The sequence below is a fragment of the Malus sylvestris genome, chromosome 11 (assembly GCF_916048215.2).
Source record: "Malus sylvestris chromosome 11, drMalSylv7.2, whole genome shotgun sequence".
Classification (NCBI taxonomy): Eukaryota; Viridiplantae; Streptophyta; class Magnoliopsida; order Rosales; family Rosaceae; genus Malus; species Malus sylvestris.
Genome location: NC_062270.1, coordinates 17,264,518 through 17,290,277, shown reverse-complemented (window position 1 = coordinate 17,290,277; position 25,760 = coordinate 17,264,518). Strand labels below are relative to the sequence as shown.

Here is a 25,760-nt window from a genome sequence, read left to right as displayed (position 1 = left end):
ATGTTGATGCACAAAATCTGTGAAGACTTTGGTACAACAGAAAGTGTCAGGTTTTGTGACCTTCGCTTGGTTGCTTCGGTCACTAGTGAGGATAAGTATGTAAATGAATAGAGACAGAGAAGCAAACACAGGATGTACGTGGTTCACCCAGATTGGCTACGTCCACGGAGTAGAGGAGTTCTTATTAGTAGTGAAGGGCTTACACAAGTACAAAGGATCAAGCTCTCAATTTAGTGAGTTCTTGTGAATGATTTAACACAAATGGCATTAGGCCATATTGTGGGGGAATGACCCCTATTTATAGAAAAACTTGTAGCTTTGTCACATTGACATGTGTCATGTTATGATTGGTTCTTGATGTCGACACGTGCTGCGCTCTGATTGGCTTCTAATCTTGACACGTGTCGAGTAGTGATTGGCCTCCTGGTCGGAGGGGAACTCTTCTGGGTCCTTGACAGTATAGCGTTGGCCGGTGCTCGGTAGTTTCGGGATTGGTCAAGTATGGTACAAACACACACAAAACAGTCCCCACGTCCGGCTCCTTGAAAAATCCTTGCAAAATCTCTAGCAACCCATCCAAATCCACCCCTCCGCGTTTAAGTGTACCAAGCTCCATCACAATTAACCTTAATTGTACGAAATGGAGGCTTTGCCCGCCTCTCCTGAACCGTCCCCCCTACTCGACACTGATGTCCATCTAACTGCACTTGCTCCCCTCCACATTCCTCGATCTCACTCCATTGTCGCTACAGAAGCTCTAAAGCAACTCAAGGCTCCACTATGCTCTTCTCAAATACCACATTATTTCTACATTTCCAAATACGCCACAAACCACACACTACCCACCGCATAAGTTTGTCCACCTCCACCTCGTCACTATATTTCCTACTCAACCATTTCCAACATTCCAAAAAATCCCCACCCTCCACCGAAACCACATCCATTTGTAATGTGAGCCAAACCAAAAAATTCTATCAAACAAACATTTGAAAAAGAGATATACCTGTGTCTCCATGTCCTCCCCACAATGTGGACAACAAGTCTCTAACCGAACACCCTGGCGTTGTAGATTAGATCGAACCGCAAGGATATTTTTGCAACCATTCCAAATAAAGTGCCGGAGCTTTGGAGGAACCGACAACTGCCACACAACCAACCTAATAGGATCTTTAAGATGATCTCACTTGACTAACATGTACCATTTCATCCCAGCTCACCATTCCGCTCCATCTCCTGAGCCACCTTATATCCCGATTTGATCGAGTACATCACATTCCGTGTATAGTGCCAAATGATACGATCTGGTCATCCAAATCGACTAAGTGGTAAACTTAATATAATGCGGGCTTTCTCATTATTGAACATCGATCAATCACATCCATTTTCCATTTACCATCAGGAGCCACGAACTCCTTAACCCTTTGCGGCATCTCCGTAGACTTTGAAATTGGGATAAAAGTACGCGGAATAGGTAACCAGGGATCTTTCAGAATCCGAATACTCCGTCCGTCTTCAACCCGCCATCGTATGCATCCTTTCAAAAATTTCCGTCCCTACAAAATACCCTTCCAACCCCAAGAAGTTCCTCTTCCCACTGGTGCATCCAAAAAAGAAGAGGAAAGGTAATATTTTGCTCAAAGAACCTTTGCCAATAAAGAGTCTGGATTACAGATAATACGAAACCCAACCTTCACTAGCATGGCTAAGTTAAAAGCAATAATTTCCTTGAACCCAAGCCCTCAAAATGTCATACCTTTCGCCATCCCCCAAGCCATCCAATGAACCCCCTTCTATGTTTTCTGGTCTCTACACCAAAAACGGGCAATTGCTTGTTCAATTTCCCTTGCCAACTGAATGGGTAATTCAAAGCAGGACATAGTGTAATTAGGCAAAGCAATCGCTACACTTTTAAAAAGTACCTATTTCCCAGCAACCGATAGAATCTGTTCTGCCCATCCATTAATTCTCTCATTTAGCCTATTCCATATATCTTTAAACACCTTTTTTTTAGACCCCAAAATCCGCTTGGATACCTAAATATTTGCTGAAGTTCTCTTGATATTTAATCCCCAACACCTCTGATAGCAAAATCCTCAAAGCTTGCAGACACAAGAACTAAAGTATGTCGGGTTTTTCTCCAAATTCACGAATTGGCCTGACCTTTTAGCACATTTTGGAGTACACCATTAACGTTTAACGCCTCCGTTTCCGTTGATTGACAAAATAACATCGAGTCATCCATAAAGAAAACATGAGAAAGAGGCTCGACAACATGACTAACTGTCATGCCCCGAATGCGCCCAACCTTGTCTTCATTTTGTATTAGGGCAAAAAAACCTTTGGCACAAATTAAAAATAGAAACGTCAATAGAGGGTCCCCTTGGCAAAGACCCTTACAAGGTGTGATGTTCCTCGAAGCTTCCCCATTTACCATCACACTATAAGAGAAGTTTGTACGCACTCCATCACACACTGACAAAAAGTCCCATCAAATACTAATTTATGCAACATAGCATTCAAAAATGGCCATTCAACACGATCATAAGCCTTAGCCATATCCAGTTTCAATGCCATGAAATTGATCCATTCCTCATCCCCTTGCTTCATAGAGTAAAAACAATTCATGAACCACTAGTATATTATCTGAAATTTGTCTCCCCGCCACAAACGCTACTGATTCGGACTAATTATCTTAAGAATCACTTTCTTTAATCGATTCGTCAGCCCTTTTGAAACAATCTTATACACCACATTGCATAAGGATATTGGCCGAAATTGGGACATTTTCCTTGGATTGTCCATTTTGGAATAAGCACAATGTTTGTGTGATTCAACTCCTTTAGCATTTGACCAGTTTGAAATAAAGTTTTAACCATGCCTAGCACCACACCACCCACTATTTCCCAATGATGATGAAAGAACCCAACATTAAACCCATATGGACCCGATGATTTAGTTGGGTGCATTTGATAGATAGCATGCTCAATCTCCACATCAATCACCGGAGCAACCAATAAATTATGTTCCAACCCTCGGCACACATGGTATAATCTCCATGAAATTAGATGCCCTGGCCGAAGAAAACAAAGATTGAAAGTATTGCACTGCAATACCTTGAATAGTCTTATATAGGCCATGCCTCTTTAGTCCAAAAGATTTATCTTCCATTTTTTAGGCTTCTTGTGGGTAAGTAATCTATGATCCTATTACGGTAATAGGATCTTCTCCAAATCCCTTCCATCTAAATCCGAAAGATCTTTCAATCTTAGCTGCCCATAAGAAAATCGGACTGTTAGGAAAACGTTTAGCCGCCATCGGAATAGGAAGAAGCTGCAATGGCAAAAATGGCCATTAGATCCTCTGCATTGAATCCCCCGTGATGGTGTTGACGATAAGAAGGGTTGAGAGGGTGCAGAGGTGGAGGAGACGACGATGCTGTCAGAATCGTAGTTAGGCTCGATAGTTTCATGGTCCTATTCGAGGCAAGATTGAGATCGTGGCTTTATGGACCTATTTGAGGAAGAAGATGAAGCTGTTATAGCTTCGCGGCTGTGCTGGAGGCAAGGCTTGCATACAAAATTCAAGATTCGGAGGATCTAGTTGGGAGGAATTTGGAGAAGATCCTTTCCCGTATAGGAATAAGATCATCTTTGGATCACTTCCATCTGGATCTAGAGGATCTTTCAATCTTAGTCATCTAAAAGAAAATCGAACGGTCAGGAAAACGTTTTGCCGCCATCGAAATAGGAAAAAACTGCGATGGCAACAATGGCCATTGGATCATCTGCATCGAATCCCCGACAATGGTGTTGACGATATGAGGGGTTGAGAGGGTGCAGAGGTGGAGGAGACGATGGTGTTGTCAAAATCATAGTCAGGATCAACGGTTTCACGATCCTGTTCGAGGCAAGGTTGAGATCGTGGCTTTGTGGACCTGTTCAAGGAAGAATATAGAGTTGTGATAGCTTCGCGGCTGTGTTGGAGGCAAGGCTTGCAAGCAAAATTCAGGATCCGAAAGATGTTGCTGGAAGGAATCCGGAGAGGATCCTTTGCCCTTAACACAGGATTTCTTCCGTATCGATTATTGACACGTGGTGCATAGTTGACAGTTGAGCATGCCTTCTACTTCTTGGGTAAAAAATGCTCAATCGTGGAGATAAAAAAGTGACCAGGGTCGAGCGCTTTAGCTAGAATGCTCGGCAACTCGAGACAACACACTCAGTTTGAAACCTCTCAAGTTGATGTTGTGGACCTTGCCACCTAGATAGATTTTTACTTTAGGTCTATGTGGATTTCCTTAGGAGGCCCATTCTAGTGAAATAGATTTTTACTTTTTAATAAGGCCAAAAAACCCATTTATTAACATAACTAAGAAGCGTACGATCCAAAAAGTACAAGTCTTGAATGAATCTTCAAAATTTCGAAATAGTATCCACCACAAAATTAACTTCTCTATGAGTGTGTTTCTAAGAGATGTAGGTGAAGTGATTGGAATTCTAGATTTTTCAAGCAGGTTGGTGTTGACTTGCCTTTTCTAGGCAGGTTTGTGTGACAATTTAAGAAGGGTTGGCATGCCCTGCATTCAACCGAAGAACGTAGTTAGCTTATTATCTATTCGGCATGCGCGCCACGTAGGCTAAGTAGTCTTTAGAGTCAACAAATTTACAACAATTTTTTGTGCTCATATGTTATTGTGATCAACCTCCACATCTTTTGAGCATAAAAATGAGTGAGGATCCTTGCTGGATCCTCATTGTGAGGATCCCGGGGATCCTCCAATCACATTCGATTATCGTACATTGTGCGGTCAGTTTTTGTTAGATACTGTTTATATTCAATTTTAAATATAAAAATTTACAATGATTTATGACTGCACGATGTACGATGAACGGATATGATTGAAGGATTCTCAGGATCTTCACAAAGAGGATCCGACGAGGATTCTCCTAGCATAAAAATGCATTGCATTGTGTCTTGATGGTTGGAAGTGGTTCATTTGTAATTTGCTAACGTTTTTTTTCCATGCAAGGAACCAGACAACATAACACATTTATTTCTTTCGAGTTTAACAAGTCCGTGTGAAAGATTAACTATCTTAGTTATCTGATGTGCTGTAATTTTTTCTTCTTTTAATTAAGCATCCTTTAAAAAAAGTAAAAAAAAAAAAAAAAAGCTAGTAATCTTCAAAGTTCTAACTATGATCTGTTATTTTCTCTATGGTTGAAAGGATCAAGATTCAAGTGTCTATTCTCCCCACTCTCACCCCTCTCACCCACTTCTTGACTTTCTCCAATACAATTTTATTCTCTTCTGAAATTACTTTAGAAATGTAACCTAATGACGAAATCGAAATGAGTTGGAGTGCCAGCGCAACTCTGTTTGATTTGTTTATTGACATTATTTCCATTTTCTTTCAGATTTCGAAGACTTTCTTTTTCTTGACCAACTGATAATATATTAATAAAAAAAGAGATTACATTTTACCAAAAAAAAAACAAAAAGATTACAAAGAAAGAATGCTTTCTAACTCTATAACTAAAATTATAATAGGAACAAAGTACAGATGGTCATCTCCAAAGTCAAATATCAGCCTTAACTAATGTAACTATTTATTTTACATGAATTTGAATGGTTTACTTTCTTCTGATTTTTCACTCTCATCCTTCTCTTATACTTGACAATGGAGTAGTCACAAAAAATTTACATTTTACTGCATCTAAATTAAGTTATACCTATGCTTTGCTTCCTCTAATAGCTTAGCTTGATGCCTAATCCAACTGATGCATGTTTAAAAGTTGGTTGTGGGCTGCTTATTAGGGAAAATTTAGTTGTTCCCATTCCCATAGAGGTTCTTCAAAACCTTCATTAATCTCCCAGTTACTACTATTAATCCCTGCTGACGTCTCCGGGAGATCACCAAGCTCTCCTGAATTTGAATAAGTTTCATCTGATGAGCTTGCTTTCTCCACCATTGTAGTCTTCAAAGAAGAAGTACTTGCTCCTGTAGAGTCACTAAATTTTTGTTGTGCCTCTCCGACTGGCTCCAATGGCCGTCTGTCAAATGCTCGAGAACTCCCAGATACCACGTACACTCGACATAATCTGAATTCATGCCCCAACTATAGGGAATAAAAAGTTATTAAGCGTGATGTGAAGAAAATTTGAAAATGATAATGTAATAATGTGATTGGTTCTGATAATTTTGAATCCAGACCTCGCGTGCAGAAGTGAACGCTCTTAAGTCTTATCTAATTGAGCTACAAATGCATTACTGTTCGTGTTGTCAATTGAATTATCATGCACATACCTTGGGTGTATTGGTAGTTGAGTCGTCTACCTCAATGGCTCTATACTCATTCATCTTCCATTTGGTTTTTCTTCCGGTTGGAGCTTTGCCTTTATAGAAAACCATGGTTTTCTTCACTCCAATCACCTTGTTTTCTGAAGAGTAAACGTAGCCAGGTGAGCCGGTGGCCTTCCAGTACCCAGAGGCAGTAGTCCTGTTGGGCCTTCCTCCTTGAGCTTCTCGTTGTTGCCTCCGCGTAAAGAAAAACCATTGCTCTTTGTCTCCACGGCACAACTCCCCCGATAACTCTACAACATATGTAGAACAAACTTATTCACATAAGCACTAGCTACCATTATATTAGTATGTCGTGTTGGATCGAATTACATATCCAATCATCTAGTACTCTGGTGCATGCCATGCAATTGAGCATAGTAGAACATATGTAAGAATGTACAGATTAATGGAAGATAGAATGTACTTGGAAGGTCCCATGGCTCTTTGCTGTAAATGTCTACAATCGGGATTACGCGACGAGTATCTTCTCGCTTCCCTTGGAGCTTGTTTTGCAGATAGAAGGAGACCAGTTCTTCTTCTGTTGGATAGAAGCGATAACCTGGTGGTAGCTCCCCCATGTTTTTTGTGTTATTCTGTATGTGTATATTTTAGTTTGATATCTGTGTGCTTGGTAAGGGAGCTATATATATAGATGGAGAGGTACAAAATAAAAAATAATGGGGAGAAAGAGAAAGTTGCCGAGTTAGATTGGAAAAATGGGGAGACCTGTGGATTGGTGGAAACTTTCACGCGTTTAGTCAGAAAATAATTGCTACTTTTTGATGTAATGTTATTTCCATTTGATGCAGACATGATTACTCATCTAATAAAATCTCCTTTGAACTAGTCAGCTATACTATTCAGTTTAACTCCAAGCTCTATCCTCTATCAAGAAAAGAAAACAATTGTAAAGGTCCAATTCTTTTGTGGGTTTGTGGTCAATATGACGTAACGTTTCCAACATATTCACCGCCAATTTTAATAATAAATGCAATTTGTAGAATTGAAGTTAATCTTGATAACTGTGGTTTTCTGGACACAAAGATGTGACCTGAGTTTTAGTAGAGTTATTTGGATTTTTCTTTAATACTATATATTACTGATGATACGTAACATTGAAATCAAATTTAAGCTATTCACTAAATAATGCAACCATGGTCTATTGTTTAAATTTAAACTCACTCTCCTCATTCGCTAACTTTCTTCATGTAATAGTTTTTAAGTTACTTTTTGATAAATTTGAAAATATGATGTGTCGAGAATCCTCTGTGTAAGTTTTTATCATCTTTTAGAAATAAAAAAAAAGTTGATAATTTCTTGTAACAAATTTGAGATGGGATGTGATATCCACACATCCCAAATTACTTCTCACACACCTTTATTAATTTTTATCCGTTGATCTTTTTCAATTCATCTGATCTGACGGCCGAAAATTAGAAGGGTGTGTGAGAAGTAAAATAGGGTGTGTAGATATCACACCCCATTTGAGATCCCTCCCTCGAAGTTTGCTTATACATGTAAACACACGCACACATATAAAACAACCCCTTCATATGAGTAGTTCCCTCGGCTGAATAGTACAAAGGGCTTATTAGATCTTATTCTTTAAGAAACAACTATATATAAAATCTTTAATTATTTGACTATCACCATGAGCATTTCATTGTTTTATAGAAAAACATCGTGTTGGTCTATTATGATGTTATATATAGTTAGATAATAATTCTTTAATTTATTTGATCATGTTTGATGTCAGATCGGCTCAGAGACAAGGATATTCGATTTTGATATGAGAAATTAAAAGTCAACTTTCAAATTAAAAATAAGAATTTCATATCACCATTCCAGACAGAAATTTCAGTTTATTTTAGTACACTAAAACAAAATCTTTTCAGGCAGTTTTTTAATTTAGCGATGTGTTATCTACACACCTTATTTTACTTCTCACACACCTTTGATAATTTTTGTCCTTTGAAAATTAAAAAGATGTGTGAGAAGTAAAATGGGGTGTGTGGATATCACACCTCTAAATTTATTTATTTTATTTTTATTACAAGGAATATTTTATGTCAATCTACACTAAGAGGCTGTACAAGAATATGAATCCGAAATGCAAAGGGTTGAATGGAAGACCCTAATTACCAAAGCAATTCACCACTTACAATCTCTTCAAATTGTTTTACTCAACAATATATTAGACCAAAAACATATATATATTTTTATGAGAAAAAAAATATAAGAGCATCTCCAATCAATATGTCAAATGTAATGTAGAATGCCGAATGCCATGTTGAACAAAAAAACAGCAACATTTCTTTCAATCGAAATGTTATAAGCTGACATGGATTGCATTGCCTTCGGTTGTCATTTTTGGCAGCACAAGGTTTGGGCGCTAAATGCTTTTAATTTATTTTCTAGTGCACGGTTTCCGTTACCAATCAATGGAATGAAAATTAACTCATTTTTAATTATTTCTTAATAGTTAATATACCATGAGGCCAAACATATTAATAAAATAAATATTTGACACATGTAATCCAAGGAAAGAAGATTTAACATCAATATTTAATTTGTCACATCAACTATCAAATAAAATTTTGAAAATAATAATTTGATACGTCCATTAGAGATGCTTTAAGACAAGTAACATTTTGAGGAGTGCCAAATATATAAACATCGACATCTAAATAAAATGAGAAATTTCCTATAGAAAAACAAATTGAAAGTGATATGCCTAAAATAAAACTGATAAAATTTGTATCAACTTTTCATATTCTATATTAACAATATATATATATATATTTAATACTTAAAGCCTAATTTTCCACCATGGACTCATTCTTTTCCAATATCATATATTATTATAAAGAGAAAACAAAATGTCAAGTACCAACAAAGACTCGGTCATGTAGGGCAGTGAAGGGACATAAATCAAAGAAAGGGAACATACTGAACTGTGTAACATCTTGTATTCCATTAAAATCCAATCTTTGCACGCGTGACTTGGGGAACAATTCTCTTCGTTTACCTCTTCATACCCGCGTTCAGGTTTTGTGGTCATCCAACTTGCATGCATGGGGTCGTCTTTCTGGCCTTCTAATCCTCCTTTGGTGTGGGACTTTAATTTTGACAGTCCTATGTCCCAAAGGTTAAAATGACTGGACAAATTACAAATATTGAGGGCCTCATACGGGTGGACTTCCTTTGACACTCAAACGCCAGGGTGGGGGTCAATTATAACATACAAACATCATTGTATTTTGGACTATTTATATTTTCTATAGCATTCTTGAAGTTATTCCGTTACGAAAATCATCTGGTCTGCCATTAAATTGCTGATTTGGAAATTAGACCCGTACTAGCAAAAAATGATGATGCTGCGAGATAGAAAATCATATGAAGATTATGTATATAGTACTATTTACAAAGGATACTTCTTGTGTATTACATACCATTTATATACAAGGATTTGATCCATAGTCCTGTAAAAAAGTGTACGAAATCTACAAGTAGCAATTTAATGGTAGATGAATCGAGCGGCATATTTTACCAAAATTTCAGATTAAATTAAATAAAAAATCCAACAAAATTTAATTACAAATTTTGATGGCCTGGAATATCGATCCACTTGGACACTCGAATCTAACTGTGTTGGCTTCGTCACCTAAAATAAAGCATGGTTGATGTGTGAAAGTGAGAATAAATTTAAACTTTAAATAAATAAACTAGAGTGCACAACACAACTACTCATATGGATACGTAGACATTCCGGGTCGGGATGTGTTAAATTCATCTGAATAATTTTTTAAAAAAAAAATTAAAAGGTTCAAAGGAGGAATAAGAAGAAGAGTTAAATACTAATAAATAAAAAGAAAAATGAAACAAAAGATGAAACTAAAATCAATTAATATTTTGCATTCAGGTTGAACATGGTTCTCTACAAAAACATTCTATGACATATTAAATACCTCCCTTAGTACAAAAATAGAAAGAATAGAGGCATAAAAGGTTCTTGCTGAACTTATTTTCATAAAGAATTCATTAAAAACGTGACATAAAAATTTGACACTACATGATACATGCGTCCCAACGTTAAAATTTGGCTAACTGTTTACATGTATCCCAATGTTTAGTTTTTAATTTAACAACTTCTTCATCACATTTCAATTCTTCTCCCTTAGAGAACATTTCAGTTTATACCATATATTGGGATCCTGATTCATATAATATAATAACTCTAGTTTGACCAAATTCATTCATGTACAAAGTGTTAGAGAGGTTAATATTTTTACTGGAACTAGACTTTTGTTTTAAACAAAATGATGAAAACACATGTGGCGGATTGAAAAACAGAAAATGAAGTAGCCTACATCAGGCCAAGAATCCATAATGAGCTCCACAAAGTCTTAGGCTATATCTCTTTCAACATGAATTTGTTCTTTCTCAATTGGCCCCTAAACCAACCATTCCAAGTTAATTATAACAAATCAATAGGAAGGCTAGTATTTTATTGACAAAGTTCATCATATACAAGGGTGGAGCCATGATTTTTTCTTCGGGTGGGCTAATTGAAAATAGTACCATAAAATCACATGTTTATTTTTTGCTTATATAAACTTATATAATAATCAATATAAAAGAACAACAATATAATATAAACTATTCTCAAAATCATAACCCTAACCGATAAATTCATGGACCATATAAATAATTAACCTACTAATTAAATCAAGAATAAGTAAATATAGAGATTAAGAAAGTACCAAAGGTGACATTTATTGGAAAATCGCAAAGGAAATTAAGGAATTGCGGAGATAAGGATTTAATTATGGATTTAAAGAAATTATTTTTCTTTTCTTGAATAAGAAGCACAAAGGCTAAATTACATAGGGTAAATGGTCTTTTTCTTTAAAGAATATGATAAAGAAGGACTGGAGATAGAACTAATTTATAATTTTTAGCATAAAACGTATTATTTATTACCTATCCTCTATAAAATATACATTAGATATCTCTATTGAAATTGGGTAAGCTATAAACATGATTTTACAAAAGAATAGTTATATTCACAAACCCATTTTTACTTCCAATACAACCTTATTAATTATCTGTCAATGATCATCTCCAACTCATTTGATTCGAACAACTGAAAATTGAGAAGGGTATATGAGAAGTAAAAATAAGTGCATAGATAATACTACTCTTACATAAAACCTCCTTGGGCTACAGCCCACCTTAGTCTTGTGGGTGGCAACGCCATTGATCATATATAGACTTCCTCGTACTAATTTATGGTCAAAATTCAATCACAATCCAGCAAAGATAAAATAAAGATAAAACAAGTTAGAGATACAATAAAATTCAATAACGATAGTACTACGGTTTAGTAGTATTCATCTTTACTTGTAAATGAGAGGTCTTAGGTTCGATTCTCGTCAAAGACGAAGTTAGTTAAACCACATTATTATGGCAATTCCATTGTAAGATTTAGCCCACTACCTCATCCCTTTAGTTTAGATATTATCGTTCGTTAAAAAATCTAAAGACTAAATTGCAAACTCAAGCATTGCCATGTAATGAATAGTAAAATATCCATACCTAGTTCATCAAATTCAATCACGATCGGCTCCTGACCCAGCCTTTTGAACAACGATTTCACCACGAATGAGTACCTCATGACACAATTTAAGAAAAAAAAAACCCAATTTATCATAGGGAAAACTAATGAAAATGACTGGAAAACTTTGAGTTTTAATGAAAATGACAAAATAAAAGGTAAAGTGAATAGTACCAAGATTGAATTTTTAGTGTAAAAATGTAATTTTTCGTTAAAATGAACAATATCAGATGTTTTTCATTAAAGTTCTCTTCATCGTAAGCTTTTCAGGCCATTGATTTTTCTACCAAAATAAGCAAGTCGTCAAATGCGTGTGCACTTCCTATTTAGGCCCCACACTTTTGTTACACGTTCTTCATGGAACCTTATGCTATTTTGTACTTGCTGTCATTTTGACTGGATTTTTTTTATTAAATTTTTTATATATCAGTGCTTTATACACTTAATGAAATATGTTAGTTTCAAAGAAGTAAAGAGATAGGTACATTTCTTAGTAAGCTTAGACACAATAGGGAATCCAAATAGTAACTTAATAAGGCATCGATGAATGCCATACCATGAATGGCATCAATTGGGAATACGCCACGTGGGACCTATCTTCCGCTTAACCGAAATTCTTACACTAATTTGTCTATGGGCCTTGGACGAAGTTTTACATTTGACGTTGTGAGCAGACTACCTTCGATCTCCACCTCTAGTTGATATACGCCATGTGGACTTCAAACTCAAGATGACAGTTCTATCCTTGACATGGTGAGCAGACTACCTTCTCCACCTCGATGGGTCAAGCGTCACTGCACATCACCAACAAGCCCGTGAAGTCTCTTTCTCACCTATCTGCACATTGGGCTCAAGCAGGTTGGGGATCGCTTTTCAGAGTTCGTGGGTGTTTCCCTTTGCTACGGCAGTACAAGTCAACAAGAGAAATCAATAATTGCCATTTTACTACTCAGAATTCATAGATAATCAGTTTCCCACAAACGCTTTTCTGACTTAGGCACTAGAGGTCCTTTGACAAACACCCTCCTCATGTGTTTCGGTCAATTAGCCTAATGGTGTTAATTATTTTGAAATTTTTTTTAGTAGATTATCTTTGATGGAAATTTGTATCTTATTGATCCTAAAAATTACAAAGCCTATGTGGCGCACATGCCGAGTAACTAAGGAGCCTACTACCACTACTAAATTAAACAGTTTGTGCGACGAGGGAAATTTTGTTGCGAAATACCCCCAAACTTAGCTTTTTGCTTGTCCTCAAGCAAAACAAAACTAAAAAACAAAGATAAAAACTAGCAAACTAACAAAAAACTTTATTAAAACTCAACTAAGACAAAATTTTCATCTTCAAGTCGCAATCCATAGAAAACGTTAAAAATCAAAACATATTTAAAAAAATTTCAACTAATCCCACCACATAGTCTAAAGCCATTTAGAATCAATTAGAAAAGAATTCATGAATTTCCTTTGGTGTAAAGTGAACCAACATAGTTAAAGAGACTCGACTAAAACCCTGACTTCTTGTCCCTTTTATTCCACATGCACTAACTTTAAATATAGTTTTTATTTTATTTTTTATTTTTTTTATTTTTTTTATTTTTAAGTAATAGTAGTGGTCGTGCAATGTCAGTTCACTTAAGCTTTCGATCCAACTCATGTAGCGAGTTTTAGGTCAATAACTCCCAAACCACAGGTGTAGAACACCCCTAAGGACTTAGTTACTCGAGGTGAAAAGGCTACGAAACCAACTAACCACCCTACCCCATGCCAAAACTCTACCGTTTGATGCGAGAATCACTGCTGATCAAGTAGGACTGACCCGGTTACTAGGCAAAGCCTCATGTGGAACAATTATTACTTTATTTATAACAAGAACTAACTTTACATAAAACAAAAATTAAAAATAAACTTAGACTAAAAATAAGTATTTCAATCTCACTCCCCACAAACCATGTTGATGTGAATGTGCAAATTTTCAAAGTGTAACTCATGAATTAGTGTCTAAGCAACGATAAATAGAAAAGATTCTATTGTGGGATTAATCTTCACCATGTCTATTTGTTCTAACATTTAAAATAATCTATGGATATTAACTTAAAATTTGAAATGATTTATTTGACTCAAAAATTAAAAATCTAAAATTTTTTATTTCCCACCCCCAAACTTAAATCACACATTGTCCTCAAGGTGTGGAAAAAGAAATGAAATCAAAGACACTAAAGAAACCGAACTAAACATAAAAAATAGTAAAGTCAACAAAGAATCCTAACTAAATGAAACCTTTCTAAATGAAATAAAGAAAAGAAAAGAAAAGAATAAATAAATAGAGAAAGAAATACAAGAAAAGAATGCACCTGGATTTAAAAATTTGGACTTGGCATTGGACATGGGTCCCGATGCAAAGAAAGATGGAGCACGATTGGCAGCCCTGGAAACCAAAAGAAACTGGGCCTTGAAAAGATCCATGCACCGATGTGAAAACCAGCCCACACCTAGCACACGTGCGATACACATGTGGGACTGAAACCCTAAAACTCCACTATATAACTGAAGACACAACCATTTCCATCATCATTCATTTCTGAGATAAACTCTTAGCCATCTTGAGCCCAGAGCCATGAATGCTCTCTTCCTCTATCTTTATTTCTCTCAAACCTTAACACAAAACTATTGCTCTCTAGCCGTGCCTCCATAACTATAGCTCATATTCGAAGTACAACCTGTAACCCCCAAATTTGAAACAAACTCGCCTCGTTCAAGCACCAGATCCATCCCATCTCAATACAGCCATCACTATACTCTTTGTCCTCAATGCAAGGTAAAAATGCTCTATCCTTCTGCGATTTTTGTGCTTCTGCTTAGATGAATTGGAAGAAAGATGATATGTACCTCATGCATGCGTATATTGTGTGCAGGACTCTCGGATCAAAAGCAGGAAACAACCCAAACCGCAGATCTTAAGGTAGAATGGAAGGTAAAAATTCTCAACCACGATTTAGATGAATAGGTTATAAGAATTTGTGTGAATGATTTTGTCTCAGTGTCTTTGTGTATTCGTGCACCCACGAATGAATATATCTTTGCATGCTCATAATTGTCCTTTTGTTGTGCATGTCTCTTGATGATGAATGCTGAGGAAAATTTGTGCAAACATCTGAATCTGAACTTAGCTTAAGTACTGGTTTCCTTTGTGATTCTTAGTCCACCCCCAAACTTGTATTGAAGTATTTTTTTTTAATTGAAATGTGAGAGCGAATGAGTGGAGTGGGTCCAAGTAGTACAAAGTCTTCTTTGCAAACCCACTATAACGTTTCTTAAACTCCAGTTGACTTTCCTTTTAAATTTCTATACCGTAATGTTGATGTTGAATGCATACTGAGGTGAATAGATGAATGCTATGAATCCACGAGTAGTTGCGATTAGGCCGAATCAGTTCTAAATTCAGCTTGCATTCACAAATCAGAAACGTTATTAGATTAGTAAAGAAAAATAACAATAATTAATTTTTTTTTTCTTTCAATTTTCTGACTTTTTTTATTCTTCATGATTTGTGTAATTGAAATAAATGCAAGAAACTTAAATAAATGAAAATAAAAAAGAAAAGAGTAAGAAAATTGGGTGGCCTCCCAATTAGTGCTTTAGTTAACGTCTACAGCCAGACGAATTGGAATAAAACTGGTGATCACATGAATTGTTCTTTTAAAGTTAGCATCAAGGGCTAACAGTAGGTATTGAGTGACTAGATGGTTAACCACTGTGCATCTGAATTCATTGGTTGAGGCCTTGATGTCCACCCTTCCGTGTGAATGAATTTTTGTAAGCAAACAAGGTTTCTTCCAGCGATGTTTTGGTCTCCGTTGAATTGGCTTTACGACCTGATTGCTGTGCTTGCTTGGTGTGGAAGGGCTGTGAGGGCGATGGTGCAAAAAAAGCGAGGAGATGTATTCCGGAGGAACTGAGGGCTTGTACAAGCATCGACATTTGAGACTTGTACGATGCCAGCTCATTCCTCAGGCTAGCGACTTCTTGCATCAAAGCCATAACTTGACCTTTTGACTGTGATGATGACGAGGCTCTACTCTCTCGCCACCTGGCATTTCCCATCCCCCGACAATAAGTTCCTGGCCTCTAACCGAAAGTCTGGTCTAACGTCTCTGTTATGATGTGAAACCCTGCATCCTCAAGGGGATCCACAAACTCAATCAGCGTGTCTGAAAGAAGTTGGGAGGCGGACTCTTGAAGCACCGATTGACTCTTCTCCACCATAGACGCATGTGAAAAAAAACATGGATTATTAATAGAAAACAACTTGAAATAATTAGTATAAATGTTGAATGCATAAGAAATTACTTACATGAAGGGACTCGGTCAACTCATTCCCAGGCCGAACATAAACGTTAGCAAAGACGTCGATCTTTGGAAATTTTGAACCCTCCTGAAATCAAATAAGATAAGGAAAATGTTAGTGAGAAAAAAAAATTATTAGCGACATTTTAAAATTGGAAATGAAAGATGTAATATATACCTTCCATCGTACCTCCATCCTATAGGAGAAAGGCCTCGAACCCGAATGGTGGAGAAGAGTCTTCTTCTCCCGATTGATCTTGTTCGCCTTCGCCTTCTTCTGTTATACAAAAAATAAACGTATTAGTTGTAATACTTAAAGAAAAATAAAAAATAATAATAAACATTAGTAAAAATTAAGAAAAGTAAAATGAAAGAAGTCGTAATTAAAAACACACCACATAGCCCGGCTCTTGAAAATGACTGCAAAGCCAAACCCAACTATCTTGTCAGTCCTCCAACTCCTTCGGACAACCCTCCTCGAGAGTGACTTATGGATCATCAAATTCCTGGAAACATTGGTGTAGGTCACTCTTCCACTGCTTGTAGTGTTCGGAGAAGAGCCGATTGAGGTACGCGAACATGTTCTCATCCATGTCCTCCAAATTGTAGTTTGTCTACAATGTAACAAATATTTTGAAAGTATTAGTAATAAAAGATAGTAATAAATATAAATATATAAATTTTACACAAAAAGCATAAAAAAGGCGACGCTACTTACGGATAATTGGTTGTGCACCGTGTTCTTCGTCTCCTCCGACATCGCCTTCCAAGACTTCCACCGTATAGGGCAAAAGGTTTGCACGACATGCCCAATGTCGTGGGCCAATGCACTATGCTGCTTCGCCGTTGGTGTTGCCCGATGTCGCTCATCGTATCCGATTGGGATACGACCATTGGTTACCTGGGTGACCTTCGCCGTTTTCAATTGCTGACAAGGTCCTCAGGTGTTTTTCTTCACTGCAAAGAGATGAAAAAAATCATTAACCCAAAGCTAATAACAAATCCTACTAAAATTTCGGCATAACCTCCCCTATAATTAAAAAATTTCCCAAAACCCTAAAAATATCATAAACAATACACGTATCCAACACAATGATCACAACAGTTTAATAAAAGGTTCAAAATGATGACAACTTTTTAATCCTTACATGACATGACATAACAAATTGAACCTAAAATAACGACTCAGTTAACATGGGAATGAGGGAGTAAATTAGGGTTGTATACCTGGTTATGTACCCGGGCCATATGTTGTGGATCCCGATGGCGACATTTGGTCCGTACTGTGGGGATGCCGGTAAGTACGTAAGGCGCTAACAGGCAACACCACTGAAGAAGTCGACGATGCTTGCGCCTGTGGGACTGGAGGACTAACTAGGTCAACTGGATTGACTGGCCTATGGTCCATCTCTGCCGGAGCAGTGGTGGCAGTAGTAGAGTAGTCGTTGGATTAGGTGAAGAAGTCATTGCCCTTCGGGTTTTAATGAGGTGTGACATCTAAAAATTGGAAATCAATTTGTTTTGTACACAAAGATTTAACTTACCGTACACATGCTAATAATTAAGAGTGGAAAAAATTCCGTAAAATCCCGAACCGAACCAAAAAAATCCCGATCCCAAACCAAAAATTTCCCAAACAAAAATTCCCGAAATTTTCGGGATGCTATCCCGAACAGATCCTGAAATTCCGGTATGGGATTTGGGATTGGCTTCTTGATATTTTGGGAATCCATACCAAACCGAAAATATATAATATTAATTATTATATATATATATATATACATATATATTATATATATTATTCTTTTATAATTGATGCTAGTAGTTTCTAATTCATGCTCTGCAACCTGGAATGCCCTACACCTTACATATTTTTCATGTTCTATTTGATATTCATTTGGATTTTATTATTGCTGCTGTCATGGCTGATGATTTCAAAAGGCTTGATTCTTTTTTCTCTCAACAGATTGCAAAAAGGGTTTAATTAATTTGAATTTTGACTCTGATAAAAACAGTCAGGCATGCCAGTGTTTGATTAAATGGTAGTGTGAATGAAATGACATTCCTAGTTCATGAATGTGTTCTTGAATTATATATTTGAAGAACAATTCATAATTTCATATTTCAATTTGGGATTCCCTATTTGTCCCGAAATCCCGAAAATATTTTGGGATTCCCAAAATTTAGGATTCCCGAAAATTTGGTTTGGGATTGGTCTTCAAATTCCCGTCCCGAAAAATTTTGGTTTGGGATTCGGGATACTAGTTTCGGTATGGTATCCCATACCTAACCACCCCTACTAATAATTTGAACTTGAATTTAAAACGAAATTTAAAAACCCTAATTCTAAACCCAATTCAAGTTTGGCAGAAACAAAACTTAAAACTGATATACTATACACAAACTAATCAATTCAGATAGGATTAGACCCAACAATTATAACTTATAAGAAGAAACTAGCATAAAGGAGTAGTTAGAGGCAAAATCATAGCCTATGAGTGTATGCGTCCGTTTGTATGTACGTGCTCTATGTGTGTGGGTGTGTGTATGTACTGTTTGTGTGTGTGTCCATGTATATATACTGATTTTGGGTGTGTGTTTTGATGTATGCTAATTTTCCATGTACTTTGTGTGTGTGTGTTCATGTATGCAAGTTGTGTGTGTGTGCTGTGTGTGTATGTACTAAGCAACATAATTACTTAATAGTTTCACAGGTAGTAATGAGAAAAGGGACCGTATAAAGTGATTCTCACTCTCTTTAAACATCCACATTACATATAGAAATCATATGACTATTGGATATAAATATACATATCAGCAAATCAATGCCATGATCGTCTTCAACAGAAGAGCAAGACGGAGGAGAAATGGATAACAAAAGAGTAAGAACAATAAGGGAGAAGAGCAGCTTAGGAGAAGTCATTAAGGCATCCATTTAGTTCTTAGTATTTGCTTAATTAACACGTAAGGATGGTGATCATGTATTTATATTATAAGTATGGCCCAAGTGCAATGTGAACACTTACTAAAATTGTTTAGGATACAAAATTACACGTCGGAAATACAAGTTTATAGTCATGCAGACCTACGCAGAGGTTTCCGTAGAGCACGTACAATGCATACATCAAAAGAGAAAAACAAGAAATGCCATCCGACTCTGTCTCCCATTGTTTCTCAAATATATCCAAATTCAGCCAAGAAAGCATACATGGGAACTGAGATTAAAGCACAACCTAAACGGGCAACCTTTTAATTACATTGAGAAAAAGAAGGGAGACGGTTGAACCTTCGAAAAAACAACTTGATGATTCAAAATATTTCACAAATCAACAAAGGTCAAGGATCCCATCTTAGATAGATCGGTTTGAGTGCCACTTAATTTTTTAACCGCAGAAAATTTTGAATTCCAAATAAACTTCAACATGAAGGAAATCCAAAAAAGAAAAACAAAACTCCCAAATTAGCAATATTGCAAGATAGATACTTTATTGAAACTAATCGTATTTGCAAGAAAGAACATTGGCTTCTCAAACCTCATCTTGTTTACAATCATTTACAAATGTGCAACAATTTAATAAGAAAAATTCCAAAATCCAATAGCAAAGTAGCCTCGGAAAACCAAGGAACAAAGCTAAAGATAGTAGTAAGTTGATTTAGTTCGATTATTTCTCAACACACTGAATCACTTTGCATGGTAATAAGAAAAATTCAATCAAGAGCGAGACAAGACCCTAATTCGAACCCTATACTTGAAATTAAAAAACCCCTAATTTAAGAACCCTACTCTAACCCCAGTGAAGCACCCGAAATCTAACCCCTAATTTAAGAAAACCTAATCTAACCTCACTGGCCAAAATCGTTCCCCTAATTTAAGACCTAAATCTAACCCCAATTAAGAGCCCTAAAAACTCTAATTTAAGAACCTAAATGTAACCCGCAATTTACGAACCCTAAATCTAACCCGACTGCCATAATTCTAACCCCCAATTTGTAAATAAAGAAAATTGAAAATAAAAACTGAAGAGGAAATTACCTCTTGGAGACGAAGTCGCGACGACCAGAGAGAGGGACGGAGAGACGGAAGGAGATACAAAGGAAGGAGAGAGACGATATCGCGTAGGGAAAAGGAAGAAGAGGGAAGTGAGGGGAAGAAGGATAGATGGGGTTAAAATATAGAATCTTGCGTGACAGAGGCTTTGTCTCGCAAGGCAAAAAATCGTCGCCTCAAGTTTTTTAAAATTTTCGCAAAACAAAAGGCGCCTTAATTGAAATTTCAGAAACTTACACGACGAATGCAATATTTCTCGTGCAAATATACTTTGTGCGACAAAATATATTTATTCGTCGCGCAATATTTCTGCGTAAATTTAAAATAACCGTTAAATCGTGATTTTTCGTTTATAACTGTCCAAAAGTTTTGTCCCGTTACTTGATCTCTGAATGTTTGTTTTTTGCAATATTTGGCGTGTGCGATCTCGAACCATATACAAACAAGTTTGATGGTTGGATCGTTGAAATTAGTTTCATAGAATGGGTATCCCATCAAAAAGATAGATTTACTAATACTTAGAGTTTATTCATACTTTCATTAAGTATAACATAAGATTTTGTGGTATCCACTAGTGTAAATAGTTTAAATTGAAGATCGAATTCATTCATTCTATTCATATATGGTCAAAGAGTGTAGCTGTAAAAAATCATCAAAATCGGAGTTAAAATAACCGTTAAATCGTGATTCTTCGTTTCTAACCGTCCAAAAGTTTTGTCCCATTTCTTGATCTCTAAATGTTTGTTTTTTGTGATTTTTGGCGTGTAAGATCTCGAACCATATGCAAACAAGTTTGATGGTTGGATTGTTGAAATTAGTTTTGTAGAATGCGTATCCCATCAAAAAGATAGATTCACTAACACTTAGAGTTTATTTATATTTTCATTAAGTATAACATAAGATTTTGTGGGATCCACTAGTGTAAATAGGTTAAAATGAAGATTGAATTCATTCATTCTATTCATATAGGGTCAAGGAGTGTAGCTGTAAAAAATCATCAAAATCGGAGTTAAAATAATCGTTAAATCGTGATTTTTCATTTCTAACTGTCCAAAAGTTTTGTCCCGTTACTTGATCTCTGAATGTTTTTTTTTTTTTTTTTTTTTTTTTTTTTTTTTTTTTTTGTTGTGATTTTTAGCATGTACGATCTCGAACCATATACAAATAAGTTAGACGGTTGGATCGTTGAAATTAATTTCGTAGAATGCGTATCTCATCAAGTTCAATGGTATATATATATATATATATATATATATATATATATATATATATATATATATATTTATTCAGCTTCTTGAGATAAAAAGATTTAAGTTTTGGGTCATCGACTTTACTTATTAATTCAAGTAGAAAATCTTCTTGTTCTTCTTGTTTATTAAGGACTGAAATTTTGTTGTTGTTGTTGCAACAAGCATCGATACATCCGACCTCGATGTCTGGAGATGAGCTATTGCTCGATGAATTATTACCAGAAGAGGATAATTCCAAATCATATTTTGATTGACTCTGGTCTGTGTCTTTAATTCCAAAACTTGGATTAACTGAAGTTTCTCTTCCTCAGAGATCTTCAATTGGTTGATAGTTTTCTTAACACGACATTTGTTGGTGTAATGGCCAAATTTGCCACACTTGTAGCATTTACCCTTTTGGGTTTGGTCTTTGGTTTGAAATTTCTTGGAAGATTTCTTTTTCCATTTAGAATGTTTAGGTTTTTCATAAAACTCATTTCTTTCAAAATTCTTGTTTTTATATTTGTTATATTTAGGATGTCTTTTGGAGTATTTGGTTGGATACCTATTGTAGGTATCTGACATTTTCTTTTTGTTGGAGGTAGCAATAGGAGGTAATCCATATTGTTCACAGAACGTTCCTAGTTCATATTTAGCGATGGATTTATCTTTATTAACTTGTTTTGAAATTTTCATATCTATACACATTTTCAATCATTCCTTTTGGATAATATTTATTATATTTCCATAAGTAAGGGTATGATATGGTATGATACCATCTTCGTTTACTAAAACATTTCTGATTTTATGTGCAAAAAGATTTGGTAATCCATTTATAAATTTTTCTTTCCAAAATGGTTGATTACTGTCTTCTCTGAGCATGACTCTTGACATGAACACATCTTTGTACCATCTAAAGTTGCTTAGAGTTGGACATCTAAAGTTGCTTAGAGTTGGACATCTCAGATTGCTGAGTTGATCATGGATTCTAGAGGTTATATTACTAGGTGTTCCTATGAAGTGGTCTATGATTGTAAAAAGGAGTGTGTTAATTGCATCAGGGACGTCTATTTTCATCAAAAATAGGTAATCCTTCTTCATCTTTTTTAACAGTTTAGAATTTCATTTCTGGATTGTTCAGTGAGATGTTTCTCCCACCAGGAATGGAGCATTCCAGTAAATCCAGTGACCAAAAGGTCGACAACTTGGGGTTGACTGAGATTATGATTGGTAATATAACTATTAGCAACCATAAAGATATGTTGAAGTTTATGGTTTTGACTGTTTTTTCTTTCTTTAATTCAAGTAATAACTGATCAATTTTTTGGCTTATGGAAGTTGATGATGATTTCAAGGCTACTGCCTTTGAAGAGGATTCTAGGAAATTAACCAAGGGGTTTTCCCTGATTGTGGAATTTGGTTGAGAAAGTTTATCAATTTTAGTTTCAATTTTATCTAATTGTTTTCCAATTGTATGGAGACTTTGATTAGTAAAATAGTTTTGTTCAATGATAGGTTTGGTTCCTGCATCTTCTTTCGGGATTTTAAAAGGAGTTGCTGGAATCTGCTTATTAGCAGTTGTGATGAGAATAGTTTCTTGTGGTGGATGGCTAGAAGAGACAATAGTCTTGTCTTCTTTGAGCCAATTTTCTTTAGTTATTACTTCAAGTTTTTTATCAGACTCATAGTACTTTTCAACATAATCGAAGAAAAATACTTTAAATCTGTGAGTTTGCATAAATTCATTCCATTTTTTATAAATTTCTAATTTTTCTTCTTGAGTGTATTTATTTCGGAAAATATTCCTGTGTGGAATGTTTTCTTCAGCTTCAATATTAGCATTGAGCTTTTTACGGTTCTTTTGAAATGGTTTATTTTTAACTAAAAGTTGATGATGAACATTACTTGCGTCAAAATTAGATTCTGTAGGAGAAGTATGTCCTTCTTGATCTTGGGTTTCAGGTTGATAGACTGGGTGTATAACCTGAGAGGTTGTTTCTATCGATTTTAATTTGATATTAATCAAATCATTGATTAATTCTTGTTGAGTAACAGATGAACTAGTGTCTACTGATTTTAGTTTCCTATTAGCTAAAGAATTGATTAACTCTTGATCTTTACCCATCATATCGGTTGGTATGGATCCAGAAAAAGAATTTCTGCTAGGAGCAAATGATTTATGTGAGTGGACTGACTCACAAGACCTTCTGGTTGGACGATCAAAATTAATTTTAACAGTCCCGTCAAAGTATTGTTCTATGTTGTCTAAATTAACTAGACTATTTTGGATAGCTACTGGCCGACTTTTATTAATCAAACACCAATCTGAAGGTAGACTGATATCTGACTACCTAATGGTTCTTGGAACTTTAATGTTTGCATTTTCTTGGTTGGTTTGAATTAAAAGTGTATGATCTCTCGGACTTTTGGTTAAAGCCTGAAAGTTCATATTTGTGCTAGTGACTTTTTAGTAGACTCTATAAATTAATGCCAAGGGATGAGTTCCTTCAAGAACTTGATATCCTGAAGTTTTAATGTTTAATGTATGTGCTTTCAGCATATGGAGGTCTGAAAGACTTATGGTAAGATCTGGAAGGCAATCAAAATGGATAGGTCCATTGTATAAGCTTGACTCAATCATACCAAGTATGCTATCACTAAAGTTAGTGAATCTAGCATCTCAGAGACATAATAGAATAGATGTGTCCTCTACGTGTTAATGGTTTTACAGATATTTGAACTAAGCCTATATGAATATAGTTATGACCATCTTTCCTATGGGATTTGATTTGTTCAGGGGAAAACAATTGACAAGTCTCATGTTCTTTATTAAGAGCATAAGCTTTTTCAAATGTTTTAACATGATGTTCATTTCTAAATGAGGCTATTGACCATTTCTTTTTGTAAATATTTTTACTTGAAACCTTGGGGATATTCCAATCTCCAAAGTCAGCACTTTCATCGGTTTGAAAATCAAGTTTTTGTTCTTCATTAACAATATCAGGTATAACGCCTAGACTGGACCTAGAGCTAGTGCTGGCCATTGAATTAGATCTAAATAATCTACTCATTTTGTTCACAAATCAAACAAACAAAATACAAAAAACTTATACTGATTCACCTTCCTCTTGCGCTAGCTAAACCCTTTCCTCGCTCATGCGATCCGCTCATGCCTCTCATGGGTCTTATAGTTTGGAACACGCCTTACTGTTTGGTTGGGGAGTTGAACAAATGACCATGAGGACCGACAGATAACTGTAAATGGAAAGTTCGAAAATGAACCTAATTTGCAGATTATAAAGATGCTAATGCAATTACTACTCACTTGGCTCTGATACCAAATGGGAGCGGAAGTTCTATCTACTGATGATGGTAGAAATTATGAGGACAACAATCAAGACTACAGTCATTATGTTCATTGGGGGTGCATATATTATACCAGATGTTATAAACTGTAAGGAAGAAGAGAACAAAAGATTGATCGGTATTTACCTTGAATTTGAGATACTCAATTAATTGACTGGAATTAAGAATTTTATGCCATTCAAAATTAGTGGTTATGAAAATATTCTTCATAATGAAAATAATGAATTTAAAATTAAAGATGCAAATAGATATTTGAAAATAATTTTATTTCAAATCGGAAACCGACTTACAATTTCGTCTACTGACGATTGATGAGAAAAACAGTGGTGCTCGCAGGCATCTTTGATAAAGTAAAATACAATTGTTTAATAATTTTGCTAGTTGAGGGATGGAGCTGAATTATGACTTCTATTCTTGAGAGAATTCGCATAGAGTCTCATCTGTTTGTTCGACTAGAGTCCTCTTCTACTGAAAATGAATTCTTCTTTTGTAGGAAGAGGTTGAATGATTGAGGCTGGGAATCTTGCTGCTAACTGTCGCTTGCATGTGCCAAAAGTTGTAAAGGCTGGCGAATGATGATGCTTTTCTTATGTATTCACGTTGCTGCTGGCTGAAATGATGGATGAATAATAAAAAGTGATTTTACTATTCATGAATAGTGTCTTGTCGGAATGATTGCTGCTACTGCTGATACTGCTATTTCTGTGGAAATCACATAGCTTCTACTATAGGATTTACATGGGTAAAAACTTAAAAATGATTACAAATGATTACAAATATGAATTTTCATAAATCAAACGGGTCTTGGGCATC

The 25,760-nt window shown here is 35.6% G+C and overlaps 1 protein-coding gene, 1 long non-coding RNA gene and 1 pseudogene across 2 annotated transcripts; 1 reads left to right on the top strand and 2 right to left on the bottom strand.

Moving 5' to 3' along the window:
• Positions 1–5,428: 5,428 nt before the first annotated feature.
• LOC126588935 (NAC domain-containing protein 90-like) lies at positions 5,429–6,966 on the bottom strand. Its single transcript, XM_050254098.1, has 3 exons — positions 6,768–6,966; positions 6,308–6,594; positions 5,429–6,119 (listed from the first exon to the last, which is right to left on the bottom strand). The coding sequence occupies exons 1-3, from the start codon at positions 6,919–6,921 to the stop codon at positions 5,814–5,816; spliced, it is 747 nt and encodes a 248-aa protein (XP_050110055.1). The 5' UTR covers positions 6,922–6,966; the 3' UTR covers positions 5,429–5,813.
• Positions 6,967–14,627: 7,661 nt separating this feature from the next.
• LOC126588938 (uncharacterized) lies at positions 14,628–15,429 on the top strand. The gene is made up of 2 exons (XR_007611675.1): positions 14,628–14,775; positions 14,873–15,429. It is a non-coding gene; the product is annotated as an uncharacterized LOC126588938 (long non-coding RNA).
• A 296-nt stretch (positions 15,430–15,725) lies between these two features.
• LOC126590276 (uncharacterized) lies at positions 15,726–16,897 on the bottom strand (annotated as a pseudogene).
• Between the last annotated feature and the right edge of the window lie 8,863 nt (positions 16,898–25,760).

Excerpts from the sequence above, each read along its gene's own strand:
- LOC126588935 (XM_050254098.1), bottom strand. The coding sequence starts at position 6,921 with ATGGGGGAGCTACCACCAGGTTATCGCTTCTATCCAACAGAAGAAGAA. Across the intron at positions 6,595-6,767 it reads AGAGCCATGGGACCTTCCAA|AGTTATCGGGGGAGTTGTGC; the intron begins GTACATTCTATC and ends CATATGTTGTAG. Across the intron at positions 6,120-6,307 it reads CAACTACCAATACACCCAAG|TTGGGGCATGAATTCAGATT; the intron begins GTATGTGCATGA and ends TATTCCCTATAG.